General features: G+C 36.3%; 1 protein-coding gene across 7 annotated transcripts in view; it reads left to right on the top strand.

Annotated features, from left to right (window-relative positions):
• prdm16 (PR domain 16) overlaps positions 1–21,432 on the top strand; it is a 400,466-nt gene extending 379,034 nt beyond the window's left edge. For 6 of the 7 annotated variants that reach the window (XM_031905689.1, XM_031905688.1, XM_031905687.1 and 3 more), the window contains 8 exons: positions 1,403–1,490; positions 5,526–5,695; positions 6,576–6,653; positions 9,273–9,442; positions 10,091–10,265; positions 15,067–15,303; positions 15,976–16,150; positions 20,129–21,432. In XM_031905689.1, the coding sequence (XP_031761549.1) occupies positions 1,403–1,490; positions 5,526–5,695; positions 6,576–6,653; positions 9,273–9,442; positions 10,091–10,265; positions 15,067–15,303; positions 15,976–16,150; positions 20,129–20,263 (1,228 nt within the window). In that variant the 3' untranslated portion in view covers positions 20,264–21,432. The remainder of the gene's footprint in view (positions 1–1,402; positions 1,491–5,525; positions 5,696–6,575; positions 6,654–9,272; positions 9,443–10,090; positions 10,266–15,066; positions 15,304–15,975; positions 16,151–20,128) is intronic. The other variant, XM_031905690.1, reaches the window with a different exon arrangement.
• The last annotated feature ends 1,470 nt before the right edge of the window (positions 21,433–22,902 follow it).

Here is a 22,902-nt window from a genome sequence, read left to right as displayed (position 1 = left end):
TCATCTCATCAGTTTCATCAGTCGATTCACCCATTTTAAAAAATCTGTTCTATGCATTCTCATTTTTCTATCCCTCACCAATCTGACTTGCAGGTTCTTAGTATTCCACCCCACCTGTCCTAAGCTCTCTATCCCACATTCTTTGTTTCACACCATGCTGTCTTGTCATTATGTGCCACACATTCTGGTTTTCTACACATTCTATCCTATTATTCTATCAAAAAAGCATCTGTTTTTAAAAATCCATGTACTGTAATGAATTGTAGAGCAGGATTTTACTATTCCTAGTATCATAAAGTTACCAGATCAAAAGAAGACTAATCTGACTCAGGTGGTTAAATAGACTATACATTTTTAACATTTTAATGAATGGAAATCATAGAAAATGTTTCTATGAATATTGCACTGTATGAACTGTATATTGCACTGTATGAACTGTACTAAAGCTATGGTTAAGGGTACCAATATACTGGTATGAAATGCATAACAAATCTATACTGGGAGTTTGAAGGTTTCGTATTATTTGTGTTCACATTAATGGACCAATGTTACATTTTCATCATCCAATATAGTTATGAAAAATTAATTTCATTTTGAAGGGTCTGGGGTTTTTTTTGCTTTTATGTTGTTTTTTTTACATGTCATGTGAATTCAAACTTTACATCAGTTAGGCTACTTGTTAGATGATTTTCACCTGGATGAGTAATAAAGTTGTATGAATGCATTCCTAGGTTTTTGCATGTATATACACACACGCTTAGGGAGTCATTTATGTGGGAAAGGGTGCAGAGTACAAAAAGCAAGCCCACACTGCCATGTTGTTCACGCTTTGCACCCTGCCCATGGCCTCTGCACCTCAGAATGGACTGCAAGGACCTGTGCTTCCCCAATGAATACAGCACTGCCTGTCAACACTGTCTTTCATAAAGGGTAGTTGCAGGGCACAGCGATGCCACAAACGTGCTGGGTAAGTAAGCGATTGTGTCTGGGTCACTGATAAATGACTCCTTTAGTGTTTCCTATATTTACCAACCAATCAGCAGTTTGATTTAAGTTTGCTTAGAAGAATGAAATCAGACATCTAAATGGTTGCTATTAGCGCTGAGCGAAATTTTTCACCTGGTTTTGTCACAAATGTCACGCAGTGAAAAAAAAAGGTTACATGGTAAAAAAAAAAATTTGTCGCCCATTGACTTCAATGCATTTTTGCCATTTTGCAAGAGATTTGCCCATCACTAGTTGCTACAGGTTACTAAACTAAAGAATTATGTTGACTAAAAGGTCCCTTTGCTTTCCTGGAATTATTGTACATGCAAGCTTATCGTCACGTTTGTTAACCCATGTTCCTCTGCAAAGTGATACATTTTTTAGGGGGTACGTAACCCTATGTTTTGTTGTCCAGCAGGGTGGAAAAACGGAAGGTAACAGACCCTGTGGGGACTATGAAGGAAAAATATTTAAGACCATCACCACTGCTTTTTCACCCACAGGTAAAAGATTTACATTCTATATATGTTCAGTAACAAGCACGGACTAACTCTTCTCCCCAGATCTAAAACTCCACATTAACCAATGGGATTACATTTCAAACAGCTATTAAATGGCACTACTAATTGGTTGCTCTGGGTTACTAGCTATGTTTCAAATTTGCACATAGGTTTTTTCTTTTGGCTAATTGGTTCTAACTGAACCCTCCTTATCAACCTCAGAGTGTAGAGAATTTTGAGTTTTCATTCCAGACCAAATGCATTGTGCCTTTTTTCCCTGAAATCAGTTTCCCACATGGAGTAAATAGCTAACAGGTTTGTGAACACTGGATCCAAGCTGATTTCACTGCTAAACATAGTTCCCTCATTGTTTTACATCACCACAGAAGTTTAGTTAATAACTTCCACTGATTTTCCTTCTAGATGACTGGATAATGGCACCAGGCCCGCCAGGAACATCCTGTGTTTGTCTGCCTTAGAATAGCGAGGAGATCTGCTTGTAAAGGATCTGATATCACAGAGATGTTTAATAATGGCAGACCGGCTTCAGGAAGAGCCTGAGGCTTTTAACATAGATGTAATTTGTCTGACACAGCAGTGCCACCTATATGCTCACACCAAGATAAGTGGCAACATATATGCTACGAATGCGCCATTTAATCATAGTCATATTATTTAGAGTCTTTAACCAGCGGGCCATTAAATGTATAGCACAGAGACAGAAATACATGTGACTCCGGCTTTCTAACTGAAAGAGTAAAGTAACATACAAAGCAAGACTAAGGACCACCCCCTATTTATTATGCCTGAGAGGGAGGAGCTCAATATCATTTATTACACACTACTGTAAATGCTACGTTTATAGGAGTAAATGAATTAATTCTAAATATTTTCACTAGAGTGATTGGATTTCAGTCTTAAAATGTATGTGTTTAGGCCAAAATCCACCTGTCACCAGCATTGCTACTCAATTCAGTATCAGGCAGCATGTGCAGTGACAGGTGTAGGAAATGCTATATGTATCATGTCATAGGAATTGGTTGTCTGCCGGTAAAAGCTTACTGGCTAAAAGCATCTTAAAAAGCTCAACTTTTCTAAAAAGGATAGATGCATGGAACTTTTGTCCAGTGGGTGGTGGAATTTAGGATCTTAAACATCCATAAAACAGATAAAAGACACAAATGAAGAAAGAAAGTCCTACCACAAGGAGTCATAGCACTCTTAAAGGAGAAGGAAAGGCTAATAAAGAGTTAATCTCAAGCTGCAGGCATACCTTCAGTTCTCTCAATAGTGCCCTTAAGTCTCCCCATATTTCTCCTGTTCAGATGATCAGAAGCCAAACAGGAAGAAAAAATGCTGAGCTGTGTAAAGAAAGTTCCCATAATGCCTCGCTCCTGCACCAAAAGCAAGACCGGTGTACATGCTCAGTTAGTTAGACTATGAGTCAGCTTCCTGCTGATTGGCTCAGATTCACATTCCTAAGGGGGGGGGGAGTGAGTACTTAGCATTCTTGAGGGAGGGGGGAGCAGGAGAGGGGAGAGCAGAGAGCTGCCTGTCTGTAGTACACATGGTCTTTATGCTTCCAAAACTTGCCTCCAAGTCAGGAATTAAAAAATAAGCACCTGCTTTGAGGCCACTGGTGGGAGCATCTAAGGGGTTGGTGAGCAACATGCTGCTCCTGAGCCACTGGTTGGGGATCACTAAGCTATGGCATCTTACAGCAGCCCCTCTGGCATTTGCCAGAATATAGACCTGTATGTAAGAGCCTCATTCCTAAATAATAACTACATAGGTATGAAGAGGATTTGGCAACAGAACAAAAGATGACATGCCAGATGGGCAATATTACTATAACTATGGGATTGTAGGTAAAAGCAGATAAGAGAGCATTGCTTAATGATCACAGGGAAATGGGAATGCTCCTGCGCAACTGGTCAGTTTTAAAAACCTGTCCCATTTCCAGGTTTTAAAGTCAAAAATAAGGTTGGTTCCCAGAAATTAGAGACCGCTGCAATGGCGGCCTAGTGCAAGAATTACATACGCTGCTTTGCTCGCTTCATGACCTAAATGTCACTGCTTAGAGTTAAACCGCTCAGGTCATTTGAATTCTGTGTTTGCGTTAGGCCTATAAACTCTGTCGGGCATAAATCTATTGATTTAAATCCATTAAGTTTAATTACTACATGTAACTGGACTTACGATCAGCTGCCAGCCATGCTACAATTTATATTTGGTAATTACAAGAGTTTTTTTAATAATGATATCTTTTAAAACAATGTCTTGGCTGCAGTTGTCCCCAGAGTCTAGTTTAATGTATTGTAAACGTGCAAAAGGTCAGCCCTTGCTGTACAATAGAGCATCTATTATTTGATGTATGGTTTCCTCTCATTTTCCGCTTGTTCGCTATGTCCTTTACTCCCTCCTTGGCTCACATTCAAATTGTGTTTTTTTTTATTTTTTTCAAGACTTTTCTCAAAGAAACATAATCCATGAAAAGCTACTTCATACTATAAGTGAATCTAACAAAAGTGGCTGGATTATCTCTAAAAAGAAATAGTAGCTCAGCAAGCATCAATAGCTTTACAGATGTTTACTGATGGCTTGGCTGTTATTATAGGTCTTTGATAAAACATTATCAGAGAACAAATATATATATATATTTATATATTGTTCCAGCTATTAAAATTAATAACAGTCGCAACACCCATATCTATACTATGCAATTTAGTGTCTACCAAGCTAGTTGGCCAAGCAAAAAAATTAATCAGTGGCATTGATATCCCCCTGCTGTTGAGAGTCCTTGGGATATGCAGTTTAACCACTGCTGGAGGGCTGCAGGCTCTGGTCTCCGGTTTGGAATAATGAGGTAATCTCATACTATGATTGGCACAAAGCCAACATTTAATTGTTACCGTATGCTCTACAGGAAGAAAAAAAAATCAAAGCCCCCCCACCAAGAGTTAAAAAATTAAAAACTCAGCATCCTTTTTAAGCCAGTAGTATACAACAGCTGAAAATCTTTTATCGATGCCGATATGACCTCAAATCTGACTGACATTTGGTCAGGTTAATATACCGGGAAGATCTAATTCCTTCTCTTGAACCATGTCAGTCTTAACCCCCAGAATGAACACTTAACCAACAGATAGTTTATATCATATTAAATGAACTTTTTAAAGAATCTCACCAAACTAGAATATATGTATTAGTAAATATTGCCTTTTACATCTTTTATCTTGAGGCACCGTTTTATGATGGTCTGTGTGTTCCCTCAGATGCAGCTGTAAGAAGAAATAGTGTGGGAGTAAAAGGCAGAACTTTGTCCATTGTTCAGGGGTATAGTTTTACTTTAAAGCCTATATTACCAAATTGATGCCAATATATTTACAGATTATGCAGTTAAATAGAAATGAGCCTTTGTCCCAGTTACCATTTAACTGCTATTCTGTTTTTCACAAAGAATAAATTTGGTGTAATCTTGGGGCTCATTTAGGCTACCATTGTAGTTCCTTAAGCAAATGACCAGAAATAAACAAGTTGGGCAGTGTGCAGTCACACAGTAGTTCCATAACTAGGGCGTAGCTCACTGAAAGGTACAGAATATAACTGTCAAATGAATATATATAAAATTAAATATTAAGGTTAGAGTGGCCATGGGTTTCATATCCTTGCTCTAAAACACATACAATAAGGATCATGTGTGTAGGAACTGCATCATTTTGCTTTGTCTGGAGAGTAGTAGTCAGCACCAAGCCTTGTGATTAGTTAGAAGTAGTGCAGGTTCCCCAATGGCCACTTTCCATCGGCATATCCTGGTACAGAAGAAAAGGAACTGCACCTCTTGTCTTTGTAGATTAAAATGCCTTTATTGCAAAGTTTTTGGGGGCAAACAACAACAGCAACGTTTCAGGTCACATAAGACCTTTTATCAAGCTAGTTTTTTTGCTTTGTCTCACAAACAAGCCCAGTTGCTTTAATGTACATACCTCTTCCTGTGCAGCACCATTTTGACCTGATATACTAAACTTGTTTCTCTAGATGTCGGCCATTGAAAATATGACTGAAAAGCTGGAAAATTTTGCCAACTTAAAAGCAGACACGGGAAGTTCCTTACAGCCACTTCCACATCACCCGTTTAACTTCCGCTCCCCGCCCACAACTCTCTCAGATTCAATATTAAGAAAAGGAAAGGAACGGTACACGTGCAGGTAAGAAAAAAAGGAACGCTACTTAAATGCATCAAGAAAATAATTTAGAATCAAATGTGTTGATGTACAGCCGCGTGCCTTTAGAAATATTACACCATCTATAATAAAGAATAAAGAAAAGGATAATGTAATAGAAATGTATCTTATTCATTATTAGGGTGGAAATGTGCAGTCAAAAAACAATTAAATGATGTTTTAGGCTCCATAATCTACAGCAGCTAATGGGAGTTAACTGCAAATGGAGAGCAATGCTGCCATCACTGTGATATAATATACATAGTGCTGATCTTCATCAGGCAAAAGGGAACATATTCTCTTTCCAATTAGGCACTCCAAACTGAAAATCAGCCATGGGTTTGAGTACAGACTGAAGCAGGGGCATCATATATTGTACTAAATGTTTCCTCTGCTGAGCATAGAGGGCATAGTCCGGAGGTCCCAACTTTTTATACCTGTGAACCACTGGGGTTCCAATTAGAGCTATTATTGGCTATTTGGTAGCCCCTATGTGGACTGGCAGACTACAGAAGGCTCTGTTTGGCATTACACTGGGTCTTTATGCAGCCAAAACTTGCCTCCAAGTCAGGAATTAAAAAATAAGCACCTGCTTTGGGACCAGTGTGAGCAATATCCAACTGCTTGGTAAGCAACATGTTGCTTCCAAGCCACTTGTTGGGGATCCCTGGCTTAGACTACAGCTGTAACAAAAGCTACCAAATAAAGCTAGAAACTTGGCATTTGAATTTCCACATTAGGATTTTGACTTGAGTATCTGCAAATACAAACAAAACAATTATAATTGGATGCCTAATATTTACCTTTAGTGGCACAGGGATTTATAGTCAGCTTTTTGATTAATATTGCTATTTATTATGACTAGGTACTGTGGCAAAATCTTTCCTCGATCAGCAAATCTAACAAGACATCTCAGGACCCACACAGGAGAGCAACCATACAGGTAAACGGAAAACACTGATTGGTCTTTAAACTGCAATGACTTGACTTATAATGATCCTTTATTTATATAGTGCCAACACATTTGTGTAGTTCTTTACAGAGATTGCTTATCACTAACATCATTCCTTGCCCACAGTCTATGGTCCCTATCACATTTACACACACTAAGGTCAAGAGCCAATAAACCTGTCAGCCATCAGCTTGCACTCAGTGGTAAAATCACATACCTTTATTATTTGTTACAAATATACACCACCGGGCCCCACACCCTGCAAAAAAATCTTGGTAGGAGCCTGGTGCATACATCCATCCTGATCCCCAACTCATGGAAGGAAAGTGGCTGGGAAGATTTCTATAGAGAAAGTAGACCCCATGGTCAGGGCCCCCAAGTGACTGTGGGCTCTGCTTCCTCTATGGTTACACCATTTACAAGGAAATGTTCCTTTAGTTGTATAATTAGGGTGTTCAGATATGAGTCTATCCCTCATATGTAGATGTTTGCTTTAAAAGAGGTGACCAGTCACTTGCTGATTGGTTGTTATGGGATACTGCTCTTGGGCAAACTTAGTGCCTTTTGATTATGTTTTTTAAAGCCCCTTTTAAACACTGTAATCTATGGCTGGACTAAGGTTAATGCCACCACATCTGGTAATTTCCCCTAGCTTTTTCTCTGTGATTATATTTATCCCTGAGCATCTCAGGGACAAAACACGGAAATCACCCATGAGTATGGCACAATAGAGTCATTAATGTTTGAAAAAAACAGCTAAATGAAGAGCAAGTCAAATAAGAACTAGAAACAAAAAAAATCAACCATAACCCCAGTGAATAGAAGTGAAATGTACAGCTAAATCAAGGGATTGGCTTGAGACATGAATGTGTTGGAGTAAGATGTATAGAAGTTTGAAGCCCTTAGTCCCTCTAATAATTTCTGGGGCAGCATTTCACAGTAAACAGTTCATGGCTACAGAATTCTAAATCATTATAAAAAAAGTGTAATATATATTTAGAGAACCTTATCTTTTCATCCACGATGCAATAAATAGCAACTCATTAATGTTATCCTGTAAGCGTGGAGTCAAAATAAGCTGCCTTCCTAATTAATCAGACATGTAAGATAACAAAAGCTAAGAAAATATGGGATGATCAAATCATTTAGCCATAATGGTGTGCAGACAGATGATATAAATCTTTACACAGCTGAAATATGCGCAACGCATCCTACCAGTTATGCGTTAATACGTTTACGGTCAATGTTTATCCGGCTCTGTTAAATGATTGCCCAAAAAAGGAAAGCGTGCACATCTAGGAATGATGTGATTTATTTGGCCAGTCTTCTCCCTCAGACCTAAGATGTGTGTGTTTTGTGTAACAGTGCAGTATAAGATTGACTTCTGGAGACTGTAGCATTGTAATAGCACCCTAGGGAACCCATGGTATGTTTAGAGAACAATTTAATTATCATTGATTTCTTTTGCTCTCTGACAACTGTGAATGTCAGCTTAATTGTTTTTAAAAAGTTTGTTTTGTGAAAGTCTGTTCTGTCTGGTGAAATGCAGGTCAGGCCAGTGATGGGGGAGAATGAAAATGCATACTGTCTGGGTGCAGTTGTTTGTGTTTAGCTTTCTGGTCGGTGGTGTTTTAAATTAACTTTTGGATGAAAAGTAATGCTCTTTAACTTTTGGAGATCCTAAAGAGGGAGAGCAAAAGTCAGTGGGGCAGAGAGGGAGAGAGCAAGAGGCATGGTGCCAGGTCTCTGTGTTGAGAGTATCTCTAAATGAGCATCCACGATTATATGATGGCATCTGGTACTCTGTACTACTAGGTGACTGATGTCTAATGGTTCCTAAATCATCCTCAGGTCCACAGTATTCTGTTTCAAATTGAATCCAATTAAATTACATTGACCACCACCAAATAGTTGGCCCTAGAATGGCTTCATTCATTCTACCTTGAACAATACAAACTAATAGATGACATGAATTGTTTATTTCTACTTATAAAACCTCAGTGAAATTGGAATCATCTAGTCTGCTGTCTTTGTCATACAATAAGGAATTGGAATTCTCAGGGTACAAGCAACTTGGAATGATAACTTTATTTTAAACAGCCTTCAAATGTAAGATCATAATAGCTGTAATAAATAGTACCGGATAAGCTAACTTGTGTTTTCTATTCAACATTTCCTCACCGATGTGTGGCCATAACCAGCAATATGTAGACTGTTTGCTTTTACTGGAGAGCGTAAGGCAGTGGATCAACCCTTGTACCATTAGCTTTATAGTAGAATGACAGTTAGGGATACCTGTTTTTTTTGTACCAGATTAGCTTAACATCTAATAAAGTCAGCATTATAAAAGACTTGCTCTAAGATAAATAAGGTACTAACAGCACCTGCTGGTTGCTATGGGTTAAGAGACCTAAAGCAAGCATATTACTTGTTATTGCATTATACCCATAATGGCCTATTTATCATGCCTTGTACAATTATTTACACTGGGAAAAAAGCAGCGTAAAATAAATGGCAACAGTGTGTATTTTTTCAATTTAAAAAAGTTATACAATGTTTCTGCAGTCTCACTGTAATCTGTTACAACTTTTGTGCTGATTCTTCTTTCAGGTGTAAATATTGTGATCGGTCATTTAGCATCTCCTCCAATCTGCAGCGGCACGTCCGGAACATTCACAACAAGGAAAAACCATTTAAATGCCACTTATGTAACAGATGTTTCGGGCAGCAAACAAACCTGGACAGACACCTCAAGAAACATGAACATGAAAATGTTCCTGGTAAGATAACAAAATAGGTGGTCTTTTTGATTTAGTACACACAAAATATAATTATCATAAGACATAAGTCATCAGATGCAAGTCTTTGGGTGGATCATGGGGGAAAAAAACATAATGCTTTGTGCCAGTTCTTTGTAAATAATCCTATGGAATATGTAGCATTTTTTGAAACCATCTCAGTTTTTACTAGTGGAAATATAAAGATTGTCAGTCATTAGATTTAAAGTTATTTTTGCTCCCCAAGACAGTATAAAATGTACAAAGTGCATTACATGCATTTGTTTTTGCAAGACAAAGGAAAAAAATGAGCCCCCCTAAATATAAGAATATTTATATTCCCAGTTTGACCAGCCTTGGTGCTGACAGGCATCATTTTTCCTGAACAGGCAACACAGACAAACAATATATAAAGTGGTGATGGCAGCCCATAAAACTCACCTACTCTCACTTCTGAGCCCAGAATGAAAGTTTTTTGCTGGGACTTAATTAGAACTCGATGACAAAATATATTTAAGTAGTTCTAGCACTGTACTTAATGAACGCTTTAAAAAAAAGGTTTATTGGGCTGATGTTTTTAGTTCCCCAAAGAATGGCCTGAGCGTTATTTGATTCCCCTTAACTTTCTCTCCTTCCCGATTTCCTGTCTAGTGAGTCAGCACTCCGGAGTCATTACAAACCACCATGGGACCAGTGTCTCCTCCCCCAACTCCGAATCCGAAAACCATGCACTTTTAGATGAGAAAGAAGATTCCTATTTCTCGGAAATCCGAAACTTTATTGCAAATAGCGAGCTAAACCAAACAGCTAGTCTGGCAGAAAAAAGGTAACTAACGGATAAAAAAATTACTACACATGTTTCATTGGATAACAAATTCTATTCTGTGCTTATTCATTTCCTTGATGATTCAAAGGCACTGGAGCAATTTTTATAAAAACTGTGAGACTGTCAGGCAATGTGTGTGCCATAAAACTTGATGTTTGCTGGTCATAATTAAAAATGAAAAAAGTTAAAAGATGACAATACACAGGCCAATAAAAGCTGCTGATGGTGTCGGAGTCGGCAGCATATTGGTGACTAATATCTAGCCGAAAATTGTCCAAATGTCGGGTTTAAAAGTCCCCCTGAGGCAAGAAGCACATCAGCATATTGATGCGGAACTCGTCCCAACAGCCTGTATCCCATCAATGTGATCTGATCATTTGATTAGATCTGTCCGATCTTGTTTGGTGACCTTGCCAAACAAACCAGTCTTTTGGTGTATAGGCACCTTTACTGTTAAAAGCCATCTGTATTGAGAGAGCTGCCAGTGCTGGGCGCCTTTTTTCAGGAAAATAGACCACTATGTACAAAACATAAATCAAACTATGTAACTTAGTCAGTCCTTAAAAAAAATAAACAACATAAAGAAAATATGACATTTTCCAGTCAACGATCAGGGGGTTATTCCTTATTAGAATCCTCTTTCACATTATAAACTCCTTTTAATGATTTCCAATTAATGCAATTAGGAGGTGTCACTGGCAGCCGTGAAATGTGTAACAGATGGTTGTGTGTCATCCGTCAAACAGAGTCACCTTTTGCAGAAAGGTTAACATGGAGAGGCAAATCTGGAGCTGTGTCATGGAATGATGAGAGAAGATGTTAAGTAATGGATTGTTAGAAATTCAAGCCATGAAAATATTTTGTTTATAAAATTAGTTGAGATGTATGGGTCACTGGAGAACATTCAGTACTTTCTGCTGAAAACACTTCACTTGAAAAACGAGATGATGAATTCCAGATTAGAATTCTATAATGAAGTCACAGAACCCAAACCTGCGTGGGGAATGTAAACCGAAAAGTGCCATTGCCTGCAAAGTGGCACCTATGAGTCCCAATGGGACGCACATAATTGATCAATGGCAGGTGTGTTTGGACAGCCGCTGACATTTCTGAAACCTATGATAGACATAGTTTATGACAACTCTCAGTATAGACTATAAGAAAGCATAAGGGCTTGTTAATTCTGCCTGCTTTTTTACGTGTTTGGCCATGTTCAGCTTGCCACATCAAGAACAATGAACGTCTCGAGCAAGAGAAATACAATAATATACATTTTTTTGATCAGAAAAAAACATTCATACTAGTGGGTTTGGTTGTAAAGATAAAATGATCCATGAAGTGTGTGTTTTTATAAACTTAAATAAATGGGCCATAATGAGAGACGAGTGCAGAGGGCGCAAGTTACAATAATATATTATTAAAAATTTTTGATGATTTAGTTTCTTTAACAATTATATTGTGATTTAGGAACTTAGAATAAAGAACAAATGAACTAATATTATAATAGTAACAAATACTGTAGCAGATAATACATAAGACCCAATCAGACGTTTGCAGGTGACCAATAAATACTGACTTCTGATTGGTTGTATTGGGTTACCAGACCTATTGCAAACTTGGTGACTTTTCTTACATTACCCCCAGGACTAATATTCCATTATTTCCTCCCAATCTTAAATTTTCTGTTACCAATATATACAAATAAATATACAAAACACTGTAGAAAGGACACAACATGATACAGGGACACGTTGCCTTCTGGCATTCTGCCATATATATTCATCATTGCTTAGATTTTTAGCCACTTTAGAAAAGAGGGTATCTAGGTTTTTTTTCTTTAATAAAGTGCAGTTCATTTTTCTGTACTAATTGTCAGCTCTACAGATGTTTGGTAACTTGAGTGTGGTAGCTATAAAGTTTATATAGACTAAATTCTCTGTAGAAAAGAGAATTATGATAGTGTGTACCTTTACTGGATACTAATGGCTATTTAGTTTTATAGTAAATTAAATATTCACTAACAGAAAAACAATCTTATATTTGATTGTATCTTGGGGTGCAAAAATATGGGGCACTTAGCATAGAATTTTTGCATGCTTGAGCCAGAGTGCACCCATAAACAAGGAACAAATAATCCCCTGCCAATACACAATCAGGATTAAAATGCCCTAGTCCAGAGGTGGACAATCATTATACAGAAATTAAGTGCTTGGTATATTAAAAGAAATGCCGAGCATTAATCATTCTAATAAGACAAGGGGGACTTTTTTTTTTAAATTCCTTCATGCCTTTAAGAGCAGTATCTAGTTCATTTCTGTATCATGCCGTCCCAGCTGGGAGTACTAAGAAGCAGTTGTTTATGCAAAAATGTAAAGGTGTGGGAGTCTTTCATCACTATGTGTAAGCTGTTTGTGCAGAATGTCATTTCCAAGACCCTAAGGGGACACAATAAGTGATCCTTTTCTCTTCTACTTTCTCTAATGTAGATTTTTTTTATATGTCTACAATAAAGTATATTTTCTACTTTATTTTTTCATTAAATTTCACTAATCCCTATTTTATTTAGATTTTGATTTTTATTTCCAGTTGAACCATAGAAAGCATATATATATAAATATACAGTATAAGTATACATATAAAGATGTATTTTTTTTTAATATACTTTTAGTTCTTTTGTATTTCTTTCATTATTAAACAGAGCGCCAATGTGTAGCATAAATGACTTTCCTCACCTGCATTTATGAGAGCAAATAAAAGTTGCAATATTAAAGATTACTGCATAATGGTAAAATAATTCTCGAGGGCAGCTAATGAACAAAGGTTTTAATGAAAGCAGCTGGGGCACATGCCGCAGGTTATTCCCCACTGAATCTCATTAGCGAGCTAAGAAAACAAACGAGATGTAGTGCATTTCAAATTCCCACACATACTGCAAATGTCGCCAGGGCAGCTCCAAATAGAGGCTATCGTAATGACGTTTGTTTTCTGTCTGTCTGGGAGGGTGATAAATGACATTCGGAGATGCTGACAGCATGAGCCATGTAATCGCCAACCAATTTTTGTAGCATGCATTGTTTATACTGCACAACAGATGGGGGTTTTTAACCATTTATGGGTCGGGGGCTCTGGATTCCTATAAATAAATGTCAAAAATGAATAAACAAAGCACCTTAAGCAATAATGATTAATAATAAGCTCTCAGCTCAGTTATTTGTCTTTTATAGTTTTCAGCACCTTTTCAAATTCTTTTAGTAGTTGAAATTAAGGGAACTATAAATAGCTCAAATGAAAATGTTCTACAACTTTTTAGAAGGCCTCAGTAACTACCTCCAGTAACCAAAGTTGTACAGGTATGGGACCGGTTATCCATAATGCTCGGGACCTGGGGTTTTCTGGATAAGGAGTCTTTAAAATTAGTTAAACAGTAATTAAACCCAATAGTATTGTTTTTGCTCTAATAAGAATTAATTATATCTTAGTTGGGATCAAGTACAAGGTACAGTTTTATTATTACAGAGCTTTCTGGATAATAGGTTTCCGGATAATGGTTCTGATACCTGTGTATGAATGAATGGCTTGTTTTTCATTATATTAACCAGTTATATTTTTATCTTCAGCCCCCTAGTATAACCAACTTCATAATAAAAAATCTTTGCCTACATAGTACAGACTATCAAACCATCAAGGTTGGCACATAAGAGAAGCAGCACAGAGCACTGTTTCTCAACCGAGCCATAAATCCATTTCCATATTGCGTTATCTAAAATCACTTTGAATTTCACAATATGTATGTTCTTGTTTTTTTTTTTGTGTCTCATTAATCACCAGTTTATGGGGTTTGTGTCTTGGGGAAGAGGGTGTGAAGGCATTGGGTTGCATACTTAAGAAATAAACTTCATCTGGCATTTCCTGAAGGAAACTGGAGATCACTCAGCCTTTCCTGCTGTGGGATAAAGATAGACAAAGGGAATACGTAGCAGACTGGCATAGTGATTCCTGAGAGAGAATCAAATGTGGGTATTTATCATAAAGAATAACTAAGTGAAACACTCTAACACAAACATGCCACTTATGTGTTTAGATTAAGTGACAGGAGCCAAGGCTCAAAAGGCGTTTCAGGGAAAAGGGTTCCTATCGTAAAATCTCATTGAGACTGTAACATTTAATTAATCAGTAGGTTGACAGACTTAACTGATGCATACATTTTTTTCCTGAATAATCTAGATATGAGTTTTATTTTCATGCGTTACAGCTTTTCTGCATTCTTTATACGTTTCTGTATAATACGCATAAAGACGGAATGTAGGAGCAATAACCAATGCAATTGTAAATTGTTCACATGCTATGAGTGGTAAACCCTTGAGACAGGTCCATCTTAAACTCCCACACGAGTTTGACTGTAGGTATTCTATTGTAATGTTTTCCAAATAACATAGCTAGTAAGGATGAAAAAAGTGAAGTCCGTCTTGTTAAATGATTAAAAAAACAAAAAGAAGGCAAGCAAAATGTACAGCAGTTCAACTGTGGGTTAAAAAATCTTTTATGTCCACAAAAAGGTATCCAGAGATGGGCCAAGCAAGCCATCATAATTGGATATGCCATTTCTTGCTAGACTGGGATCCCACCATTTTAACCACCACCAATAAATTTGGTACTGACTAGATACTGTTGATAGAGAAAACCCATAAGTTCAACCAAAAAAACCCTTTATGATTTTTGAGTAGGAGTTTAAAGTTTGTTCAGCTGGTAATAATACACATTCACTAATAATGCATTTGCACTTCTATTGATGATATTATAGGACAGAAATCCAGGATATAGACAGTTCGAAATGCCTCAGTTTGGTCAACCAGAAACCAGATGATGCAGATGAGGAAGAAGATGATGAACTAGAAGAAGACTATGAAGATGGAAGCTTGACAGGGAAGTCACAAGATGAAACGGTGTCACCTTCCATGGAAAACCAAGAAACATATGAAGAGGATGAGGAAGATGAAGAACCCACATCCCTCACAATGAGCTTTGATCACACCCGAAGGTAATTTAATTACCCGTCCTTGGTGCCATGCCTTATGTTCATAAATCATTTATGTGTTTCACCATCATTAAACATAATATCAGAGGGTATTTTTACAACACAGTTTGTTTTAGAAATGTACACACACAGCTCTGAGGCCTTAAATATTTTGGAAGAGATTGCTGGCACTAAACATTCTTTTAAAAAAAATGCAGGGCCAAAATGTATATCAGTGAAAACTGTTGGCATACCTAATTGCAAGGACTGTGGTCAATGAAAAAATTGCAACAAAAGCAATTTTATATGTGCATATATATATATATATATATATATATATATGTATGTATGTATATACAACGCAATTTTATTCAGTTTCCAAAAAAAGAAAAATCCCTGAGTTTGTAAAAACATTTCAGGCAGTCACACAGGTACAGAATACTGAACCGCATGCTGGACCATTAAACATTATTAAGGACATATCCATTTGTGGTCACATTTTCTCTGTGTGTGTCTGTCAGTTCCATTCCTGTCCTTCTTTTTGTGCATGTGGCTTGTGCAAATAAACCCCATGGCATATTGCATGCTGGCACCAAAATAGCAAAATTGCACAAACGGCTAGTTTAAGTAAAAAAAAAAAACAGACAAGCTAATAAAAGGTCCACCAACTACCCCTCCCCCTGGTCATTGGTACAGGTGTATTGAGGAGGAAGATGCCGGTCTGTTAGATATGGAACAGATTCCGAATTTTGGGAAGGGGCTGGACCTTCGAAAAACAGCAGAGGAAGCATTTGAAGTTAAAGATGTGTTTAATTCCACCTTAGACTCTGAAACATTAAAAGAAACTCTGTACAGGCAGGCTAAAAACCAGGTATGTACAGAATACGAACGTACATCACTTAGCATGGCATCCAGAAGCATCAACTAGCCCTGTAATAATTTGTATAATTACAAAATGTAACTCTCATTGTTACCCATGTTGCGCACACACTTACAGCTAGATATTCTTGTAAGGGTTCAAGAAACTGTAACTGGAGGGTACACATAGAACACTTGACCCCCACTAGAGAATTACAAGCCTGAACCTTTTTTATTATGCAACCTCACCTTGAAATTGCACCGCAACCCCTGCGCCCCCAACCACTGGCCACCGCGCAGCTTTTACTTGCTTCCCTAGTATACTGGTGAGAATGAAGGAATAGAATAAATAAATGTTTAATTTTATGCCCTGATACAGAAATCTGCAATCAATCTTTGAGGCACAGTTGATGTCATTCTAATTATGTTAAACATAACCCTTATGTTAAATTGCAGGCAACTTATGTACTGTGTCAGCTTGAATATAATATGACTTAAGTCCTGGACTTGGACTAAAAATACTCCTTTTCATGTATCTAAAAGTGCTCAGAACAGTAAATACATTATGACATCCTTCTTATGCAGCCTGCTTCACTAAGCCCTATTCTACCTATTTATGATTTATCTAACATAAGGTAATGAAACAGAGTTTGGCTAAGTGGACAGTAGACTTGATACATTGGTGTGTGTTGTGTTTCAGTATAAGTCATTTGCATGTCTCTGTTTCATGCCTGCTAATGTGGTTAATGTACTAACGTCTGCTTTAATAGTATGAGAAAAACTCATTTTGGAAAAAGTACAAAGGTGACAAATACTAACAGGCTACTAACTAGTTACAATAACAGATCGTTAATAGAAATGAGGCTAAAGCAGAGATATATTAATTTTTAAAAACACTTATTAAGGAGGAGACACTGAGGAGCAGATTTATTAAAGATCAAATGGAATTTTCTGTAGTTTTTCTTATCTCCATCAATCTTTATAGGCATCAGTTAATCAAATAATCTCATTGATGTGGTCAAGACCGTTTAATGCTGCCTAAGCCATGTTGGAAATCAATCTCTTAGAATTCTAAAAGACCAAATGGTCTGAGATATTGAATTCCATTATAGACTATTAATCTGACCTGATTAATATTGATAAAATAATAATGATTGAATCTTCTTTGTGAGAAGCGTCAGCACCCTTTGCCAGGAAGATTCAATATTCATTATTCATTCTGAATCGTTACGCATTCTATTTTTCTTTTGGATTGATTGGAATTGATCTTTACACAACAGCCAATAGAAAACCTGCCCCTGAATATTTTATGTAATAAAAAAAAGTGACTTAGTGATTGGGTGTGGGTTCTGGCAGGCATCGACCGCTATTACATGTAGGTGGAGTCATTTCAGTTGCCAAGGTAGATAGTATATTATGGTCAGTAAGGTGAAAATGATCATCATAAACCTAGCCTTTGCTACATTATAAAATGGGCCATGATGGAAAATAGTCAATTCAACACTTAATGGTCAGTGATCATTAGTTACTATAGGTTACAAGACTAGAAGTAACTTTTTTGCACCACCAATGGTGAATTCTAATCACTACTGTCAATAGCTACAGTCAAAATCTGCCCAAACCTAATGGCTTACCACAGGTCAGAATGAGAATTATAGCCTATCATCACACTTGCATAGCTTCCAAATCAAGTCAGTCTCAAGTGATCAAGGGCATTTAATGGACATTTTGACATCTGCTCTAAGCAGAGGTATTGAGGTATTGAAGATGTCCCATGCATAACAAAGTGGTTGCTTCTGTATTCTTATACTATATGTCAGTCAAATGTGTGTACATATGAAACAACATTGATCATATTTGTCCAAGATCTATGAAAATATTTGTAATAATGCCCAGATATTATTATGTGCATGTTGGTATATCTTATAAAAAAATATTTTGAATATTATTTCTATCCTGTCCCCAGTCAATGGCAAATAAAAAAGAATAGTTATTAAAAGTATATTAGTACAGGTATGGGACCTGTTATCCAGAATGCTCGGGACCTGGGGTTTTCCGGATAAGGGATCTTTCCGTAATTTGGAGCTCCATAACTTAAGTCTGCTAAAAATCATTTAAATATTGAATAAACCCAATAGGATTGTTTTGCCCCCAATAAGGATTAATTATATCTTAGCTAGATCAAGTACAAGGTTCTGTTTTATTATTACAGAGAAAAAGGAATAATTTAACCATTAAATAAACCCAATGGGGCTGTTCTGCCCCCAATAAGGGGTAATTATATCTTAGTTGGGATCAAGTACAGGTACTGTTTTATTATTACAGAGAAAAAGGAATAATTTAACCATTAAATAAACCCAATGGGATTGTTCTGCCCCCAATAAGGATTAATTATATCTTAGTTGGGATCAAGTACAAGGTTCTGTTTTATTATTACAGAGAAAAAGGAAATCATTTTTAAAAATTAGAATTATTTGCTTATAATGGAGTCTATGGGAGGTGGGCTTTCCGTAATTCAGAACATTCTGGATAAGGGGTTTCCGGGTAAGGGATCCCATACCTGTATTATTATTTAAATTGTACCTGTATACCATTGTCACAACTATGTAGGATAATCTTTTACATCTTTATAATCCTGGAGATGAGCTACAATTTTCCGCCACCTTTTGTGGTCACCTTAAGTGCGAAGTGTAACAAAATTAAGCTCAGAATTGAATTAATGAACGCGGTTTATAAATATAAGTACAACTACAGTAAAATGAAATGAACATTTGCTGTAATTCAATCTTGCAAACAGAAAAGGGCTTCCTAAACTTAAAGCAAAGTTGCAATGTGATTTATATTTATTAAGTATTAAACATTTTACTTAACTTCATGCCATGGAAATATTGCTTAATATAAAACTGGAATTAGATTGATTTTGCAGCAATATAAAGGAGGTGTTAAAAGCTGATTTGAAGCTTGAATACATTTTCCTTTTAAATGGCAATTTCCTGTTTTAATTTTTTTTAATTCTTTATTTGACAAGAGCCTGCAAATCATGCGTCTCTATATAAGGAGTAAAATGTACACAAAAACTTGTGCCAATACAAATTTAAACACAGAAAGAGTTGAGTGCCGGTTCAAACAAGTTAATGGTCTAGAATGAAAGCGAGGGAAATATTTCAGATATTTGTATTTTTTCCTAAGAACAATTCTTACTTAAACTATTGGCAAAGGAAGGTTCATAGCATTTTGGGGCACAGTTTCATACAACTGGATGTTCTAGAAGTGAAATGGTGCCAACATGAAAAAATGAGACTGTTTTAGAGACAGAACCAACTGTGGTAAAGATACACAATTTGTAAGCAATTTAATCTTATGAAATAGTTTATAGGTACAGGTATGGGATCCAATATCTGGAAACCCCTTATCCAGAACGTTCCAAATTACGGGAAGGTCATCTCCCATAGACTCCATTCTAGCAAATAATTCATAGTTTTAAAAATGATTCCCTTTTCTCTGTAATAATAAAACAGTACCTGTACTTGATCCCAACTAAGATATAATTACCCCTTATTGGGGGGCAGAACAGTCCTATTGGGTTTATTTAATGGTTAAATGATTTCCCTTTTCTCTGTAATAATAAAACAGTACCTTGTACTTGATCCCAACTAAGATATAATTAATCCTTATTGCGGGCAAAACAATCCTATTGGGTTTATTTCATGTTTAAATAATCTTTTAGTAGACTTAAGGTATAGAGATCCAAATTACAGAAAGATCCCTTATCTGGAAAAACCCATGTCCTGAGCATCCTGGATAATGGGTCCCATACCTGTATTTAGTGGCATGAAATTATTGTTAAACATTTTCCCATCATTTATAGGATCAGAAACATGAATAGCAATAATGTTCCTTACTGGGAGTAAAATGTGTAAATAATATCACCTGTGCAAATATTTTATCATGATACATTTCACATCTAATTGTTTATATTAACACCCTCCAGGCTTACGCAATGATGTTATCCCTTTCTGAAAACACTTCTCTTCATACTTCTTCCCACAATTCCCTGGACGCTTGGTTGAACATGGCTGGAGCCACACCAGAATCAGGGACTTTTAATTCAATCAACCATTTGTGAACACAGAGTACATTTAACCAAGGTTTTAAACTACATCCCTATCCAACACAAGAGAAAGCAGAACGGAAAGTGAAGATTTCAAGTGGTCCTTTTGGTCTTTAGGGGGCAAGAATTGTTTGTCCCCAGTATCATTTCAGTTATCGTGTTCTCCATGTATTGTTGGCCCTTTAAAGCTACCACCTCATTGAAACTGTTATACACAGAAGAAAATGTTGTGTAAACCACAGGTTCCTATTAATGCCTTTACTCAAAGATGGACGCAAAGCACTGAAAGCCTTTATAAAAGCATGGTGTTGAGTTAATTAAAAACACAGTCCTGCATACGCCGGTAGAAGTAAGTTAAACCACTAGAGTTATTTTAGGAGAATATACCATTTTCAATCTTCAAAAATTCCATATGAAAATGAAAAATGTTTATGGTGCTGTGTAAAATTATTTATATAAAATAGATACAATATTGTCAAGTTATATACCAAGTCTTTTGTTCCATCAGAAGCATAGATTACTGTTTAAATATAAGACCTGCACTGGGCTAAAGTTCACCTGTGTGCCTGACAAGAGACTGTAGGGGAGATTCTAAATGTAGAATATAAATTACATAGAAACGTGATATTTCCAAATAAGTTATGAAGCAAAAGTTGGGCAGTATAGACCAATCACATAATCCTGTGTGCCCTTATCATCATGGGAGAGTTGGATCTATTTTGCCTTTTAAATCTTCTTATTCTCACAGGCATCGAAACTTGCCACAAATCGCATCAGACTGCAATTTTAGAAGCAATATTTGCAATATTTTTATATTTCAAAGTCCATTAAATGTTTTTTCCTTCAATAAGCTGGCACAGTAATAATCAAAATAAAAACACAGACAAATTATATTGTGTTTCTAAATTTAGTTCCACTGTATCTAGATTAAATATTGAGGTATTTGGCATCTATTTCACATACTCTCCTGCCAGCTAAAGTAGTGATTCTACCACATATGTTCATTTCTTGCTCCATCTGGTTAAAGTAAGAAATTTGCCAATTATGTGGGATCCTTTATTATAAAGTTAATAAAACATCACTTCCTTAATTGATGGGGGGATTAACCAATACAGGTATTGGACCCCTTATCTAGAAACCCATTATCCAGAAAACACCGAATTACAGAAAGGCCATCTCCCATAGACTCCATTTTAATCAAAAAATTCACATTTTTAAAAATGTTTTTCTTTTTCTCTGTAATAATAAAACAGTACCTTGTATTTGATCCCAACTAAGATATAATTAATCCTTATTGGAGGCAAAACAATCCTATTGGGTTTACTTAATGTTTAAATGATTTTTAGCAGACTTAAGGTAGGAGATCCGAATTATGGAAAGACTCCTTATCCTGGAAAACCCCAGGTCCTGAGTATTCTGGACAATGGGTCCCATACCTGTACAACCCTTTTAATAGAATAAATTAAGTAAAAAAAATGGGTAATTTCAGCCTTTTGCAGAGACATCATTTTGCCCATTTGAGAGGCACATTTTATTGCAATATAGCTTCTTTTTTCCCTTTTCCGTCTATTAGATCTCCAGTTCATAGGAAAGCACCTCAAATCTCAATACAAATAAAAGAGTTTGGGCACTGGCATTTTTAATTTTCAAAGAAGACACCCCTCAAGGTTGCAAATAGCTTTTTAGGTCAGAAAATAACCCAACAATTGGGCTTACCCTTCTGCTAAATTCTGCTTTGGGGGCCAATATTTCTTTTCAACTAGTATAAAAGATGGAGATAAGCTTAGTTTGTATATATTTTATCATTTTCCTTCTCTGGTGTGTTTACTTATTTTATGTTTCAGTAACAGTATTTTTGCATTACATATCACTATAGTGAAACAAATAATGTTGATATTAGAAAATAGTGAAGGACCAAAACCGAGTAATAAGTTTGTGATGTGTATAATATTAAAGGTGTTGGAAATCTCCATGTGCCAAATAATTCAACAACAAAAAAACATATTCTTTTCAATTGAAGATCTCAGCGCTGAAGAATATGTTAGTTATTTTTTAAGGTTTTTTTGGTTTTTTTGAAAGCTGTGATCAAAGTTCGGTTTTAATGACTCCTTTAACCTTTTTTGCTGCAAAATTCCAGACAATCACGTATTTGTTAAAATTATTTTCTTTTTTTTTCTAATTATGTTTTTCCTAAATATTGTATTTATTTGTCATAAGTGTTTAAGAAAAAAAAAAGACAGTTTATGTCAAAAAAAGTAAAATGTTTTTCATGTGCTTTGCTTGAGAAAACAGCAACATAGTGATTTAAGGCTACCGGTTTCACATTTCCACAGCAGTAAGTGCCATGTAATAAATATGTCACTTCTTTTCATTGTTATCCATTGTTGGTGAGTTCAAAATCAATTGGAATCACTCTATAATGTACTGTATTAAAGCACTAGACACCTGACTCAAAACAAACAAAAAAAAATAATAAAATGTAAATATAAGGGGGACTGAAAAATGTTAAATGTATAGGTATGCTTGTCTGCCTTTGTATATAGCTTCCAAAGCCATATCATAAGACAAGGACGTTTCCCAGCATTCTAGGCCACAATTACTTTGACATAATGGCATTTCAATACACTGGATCCTTGCCCATATTTGTAGCTGTT

Source organism: Xenopus tropicalis, chromosome 7 (genome assembly GCF_000004195.4).
Source record: "Xenopus tropicalis strain Nigerian chromosome 7, UCB_Xtro_10.0, whole genome shotgun sequence".
Lineage (NCBI taxonomy): Eukaryota > Metazoa > Chordata > Amphibia > Anura > Pipidae > Xenopus > Xenopus tropicalis.
This window is presented reverse-complemented; position numbering and strand designations above follow the sequence as displayed.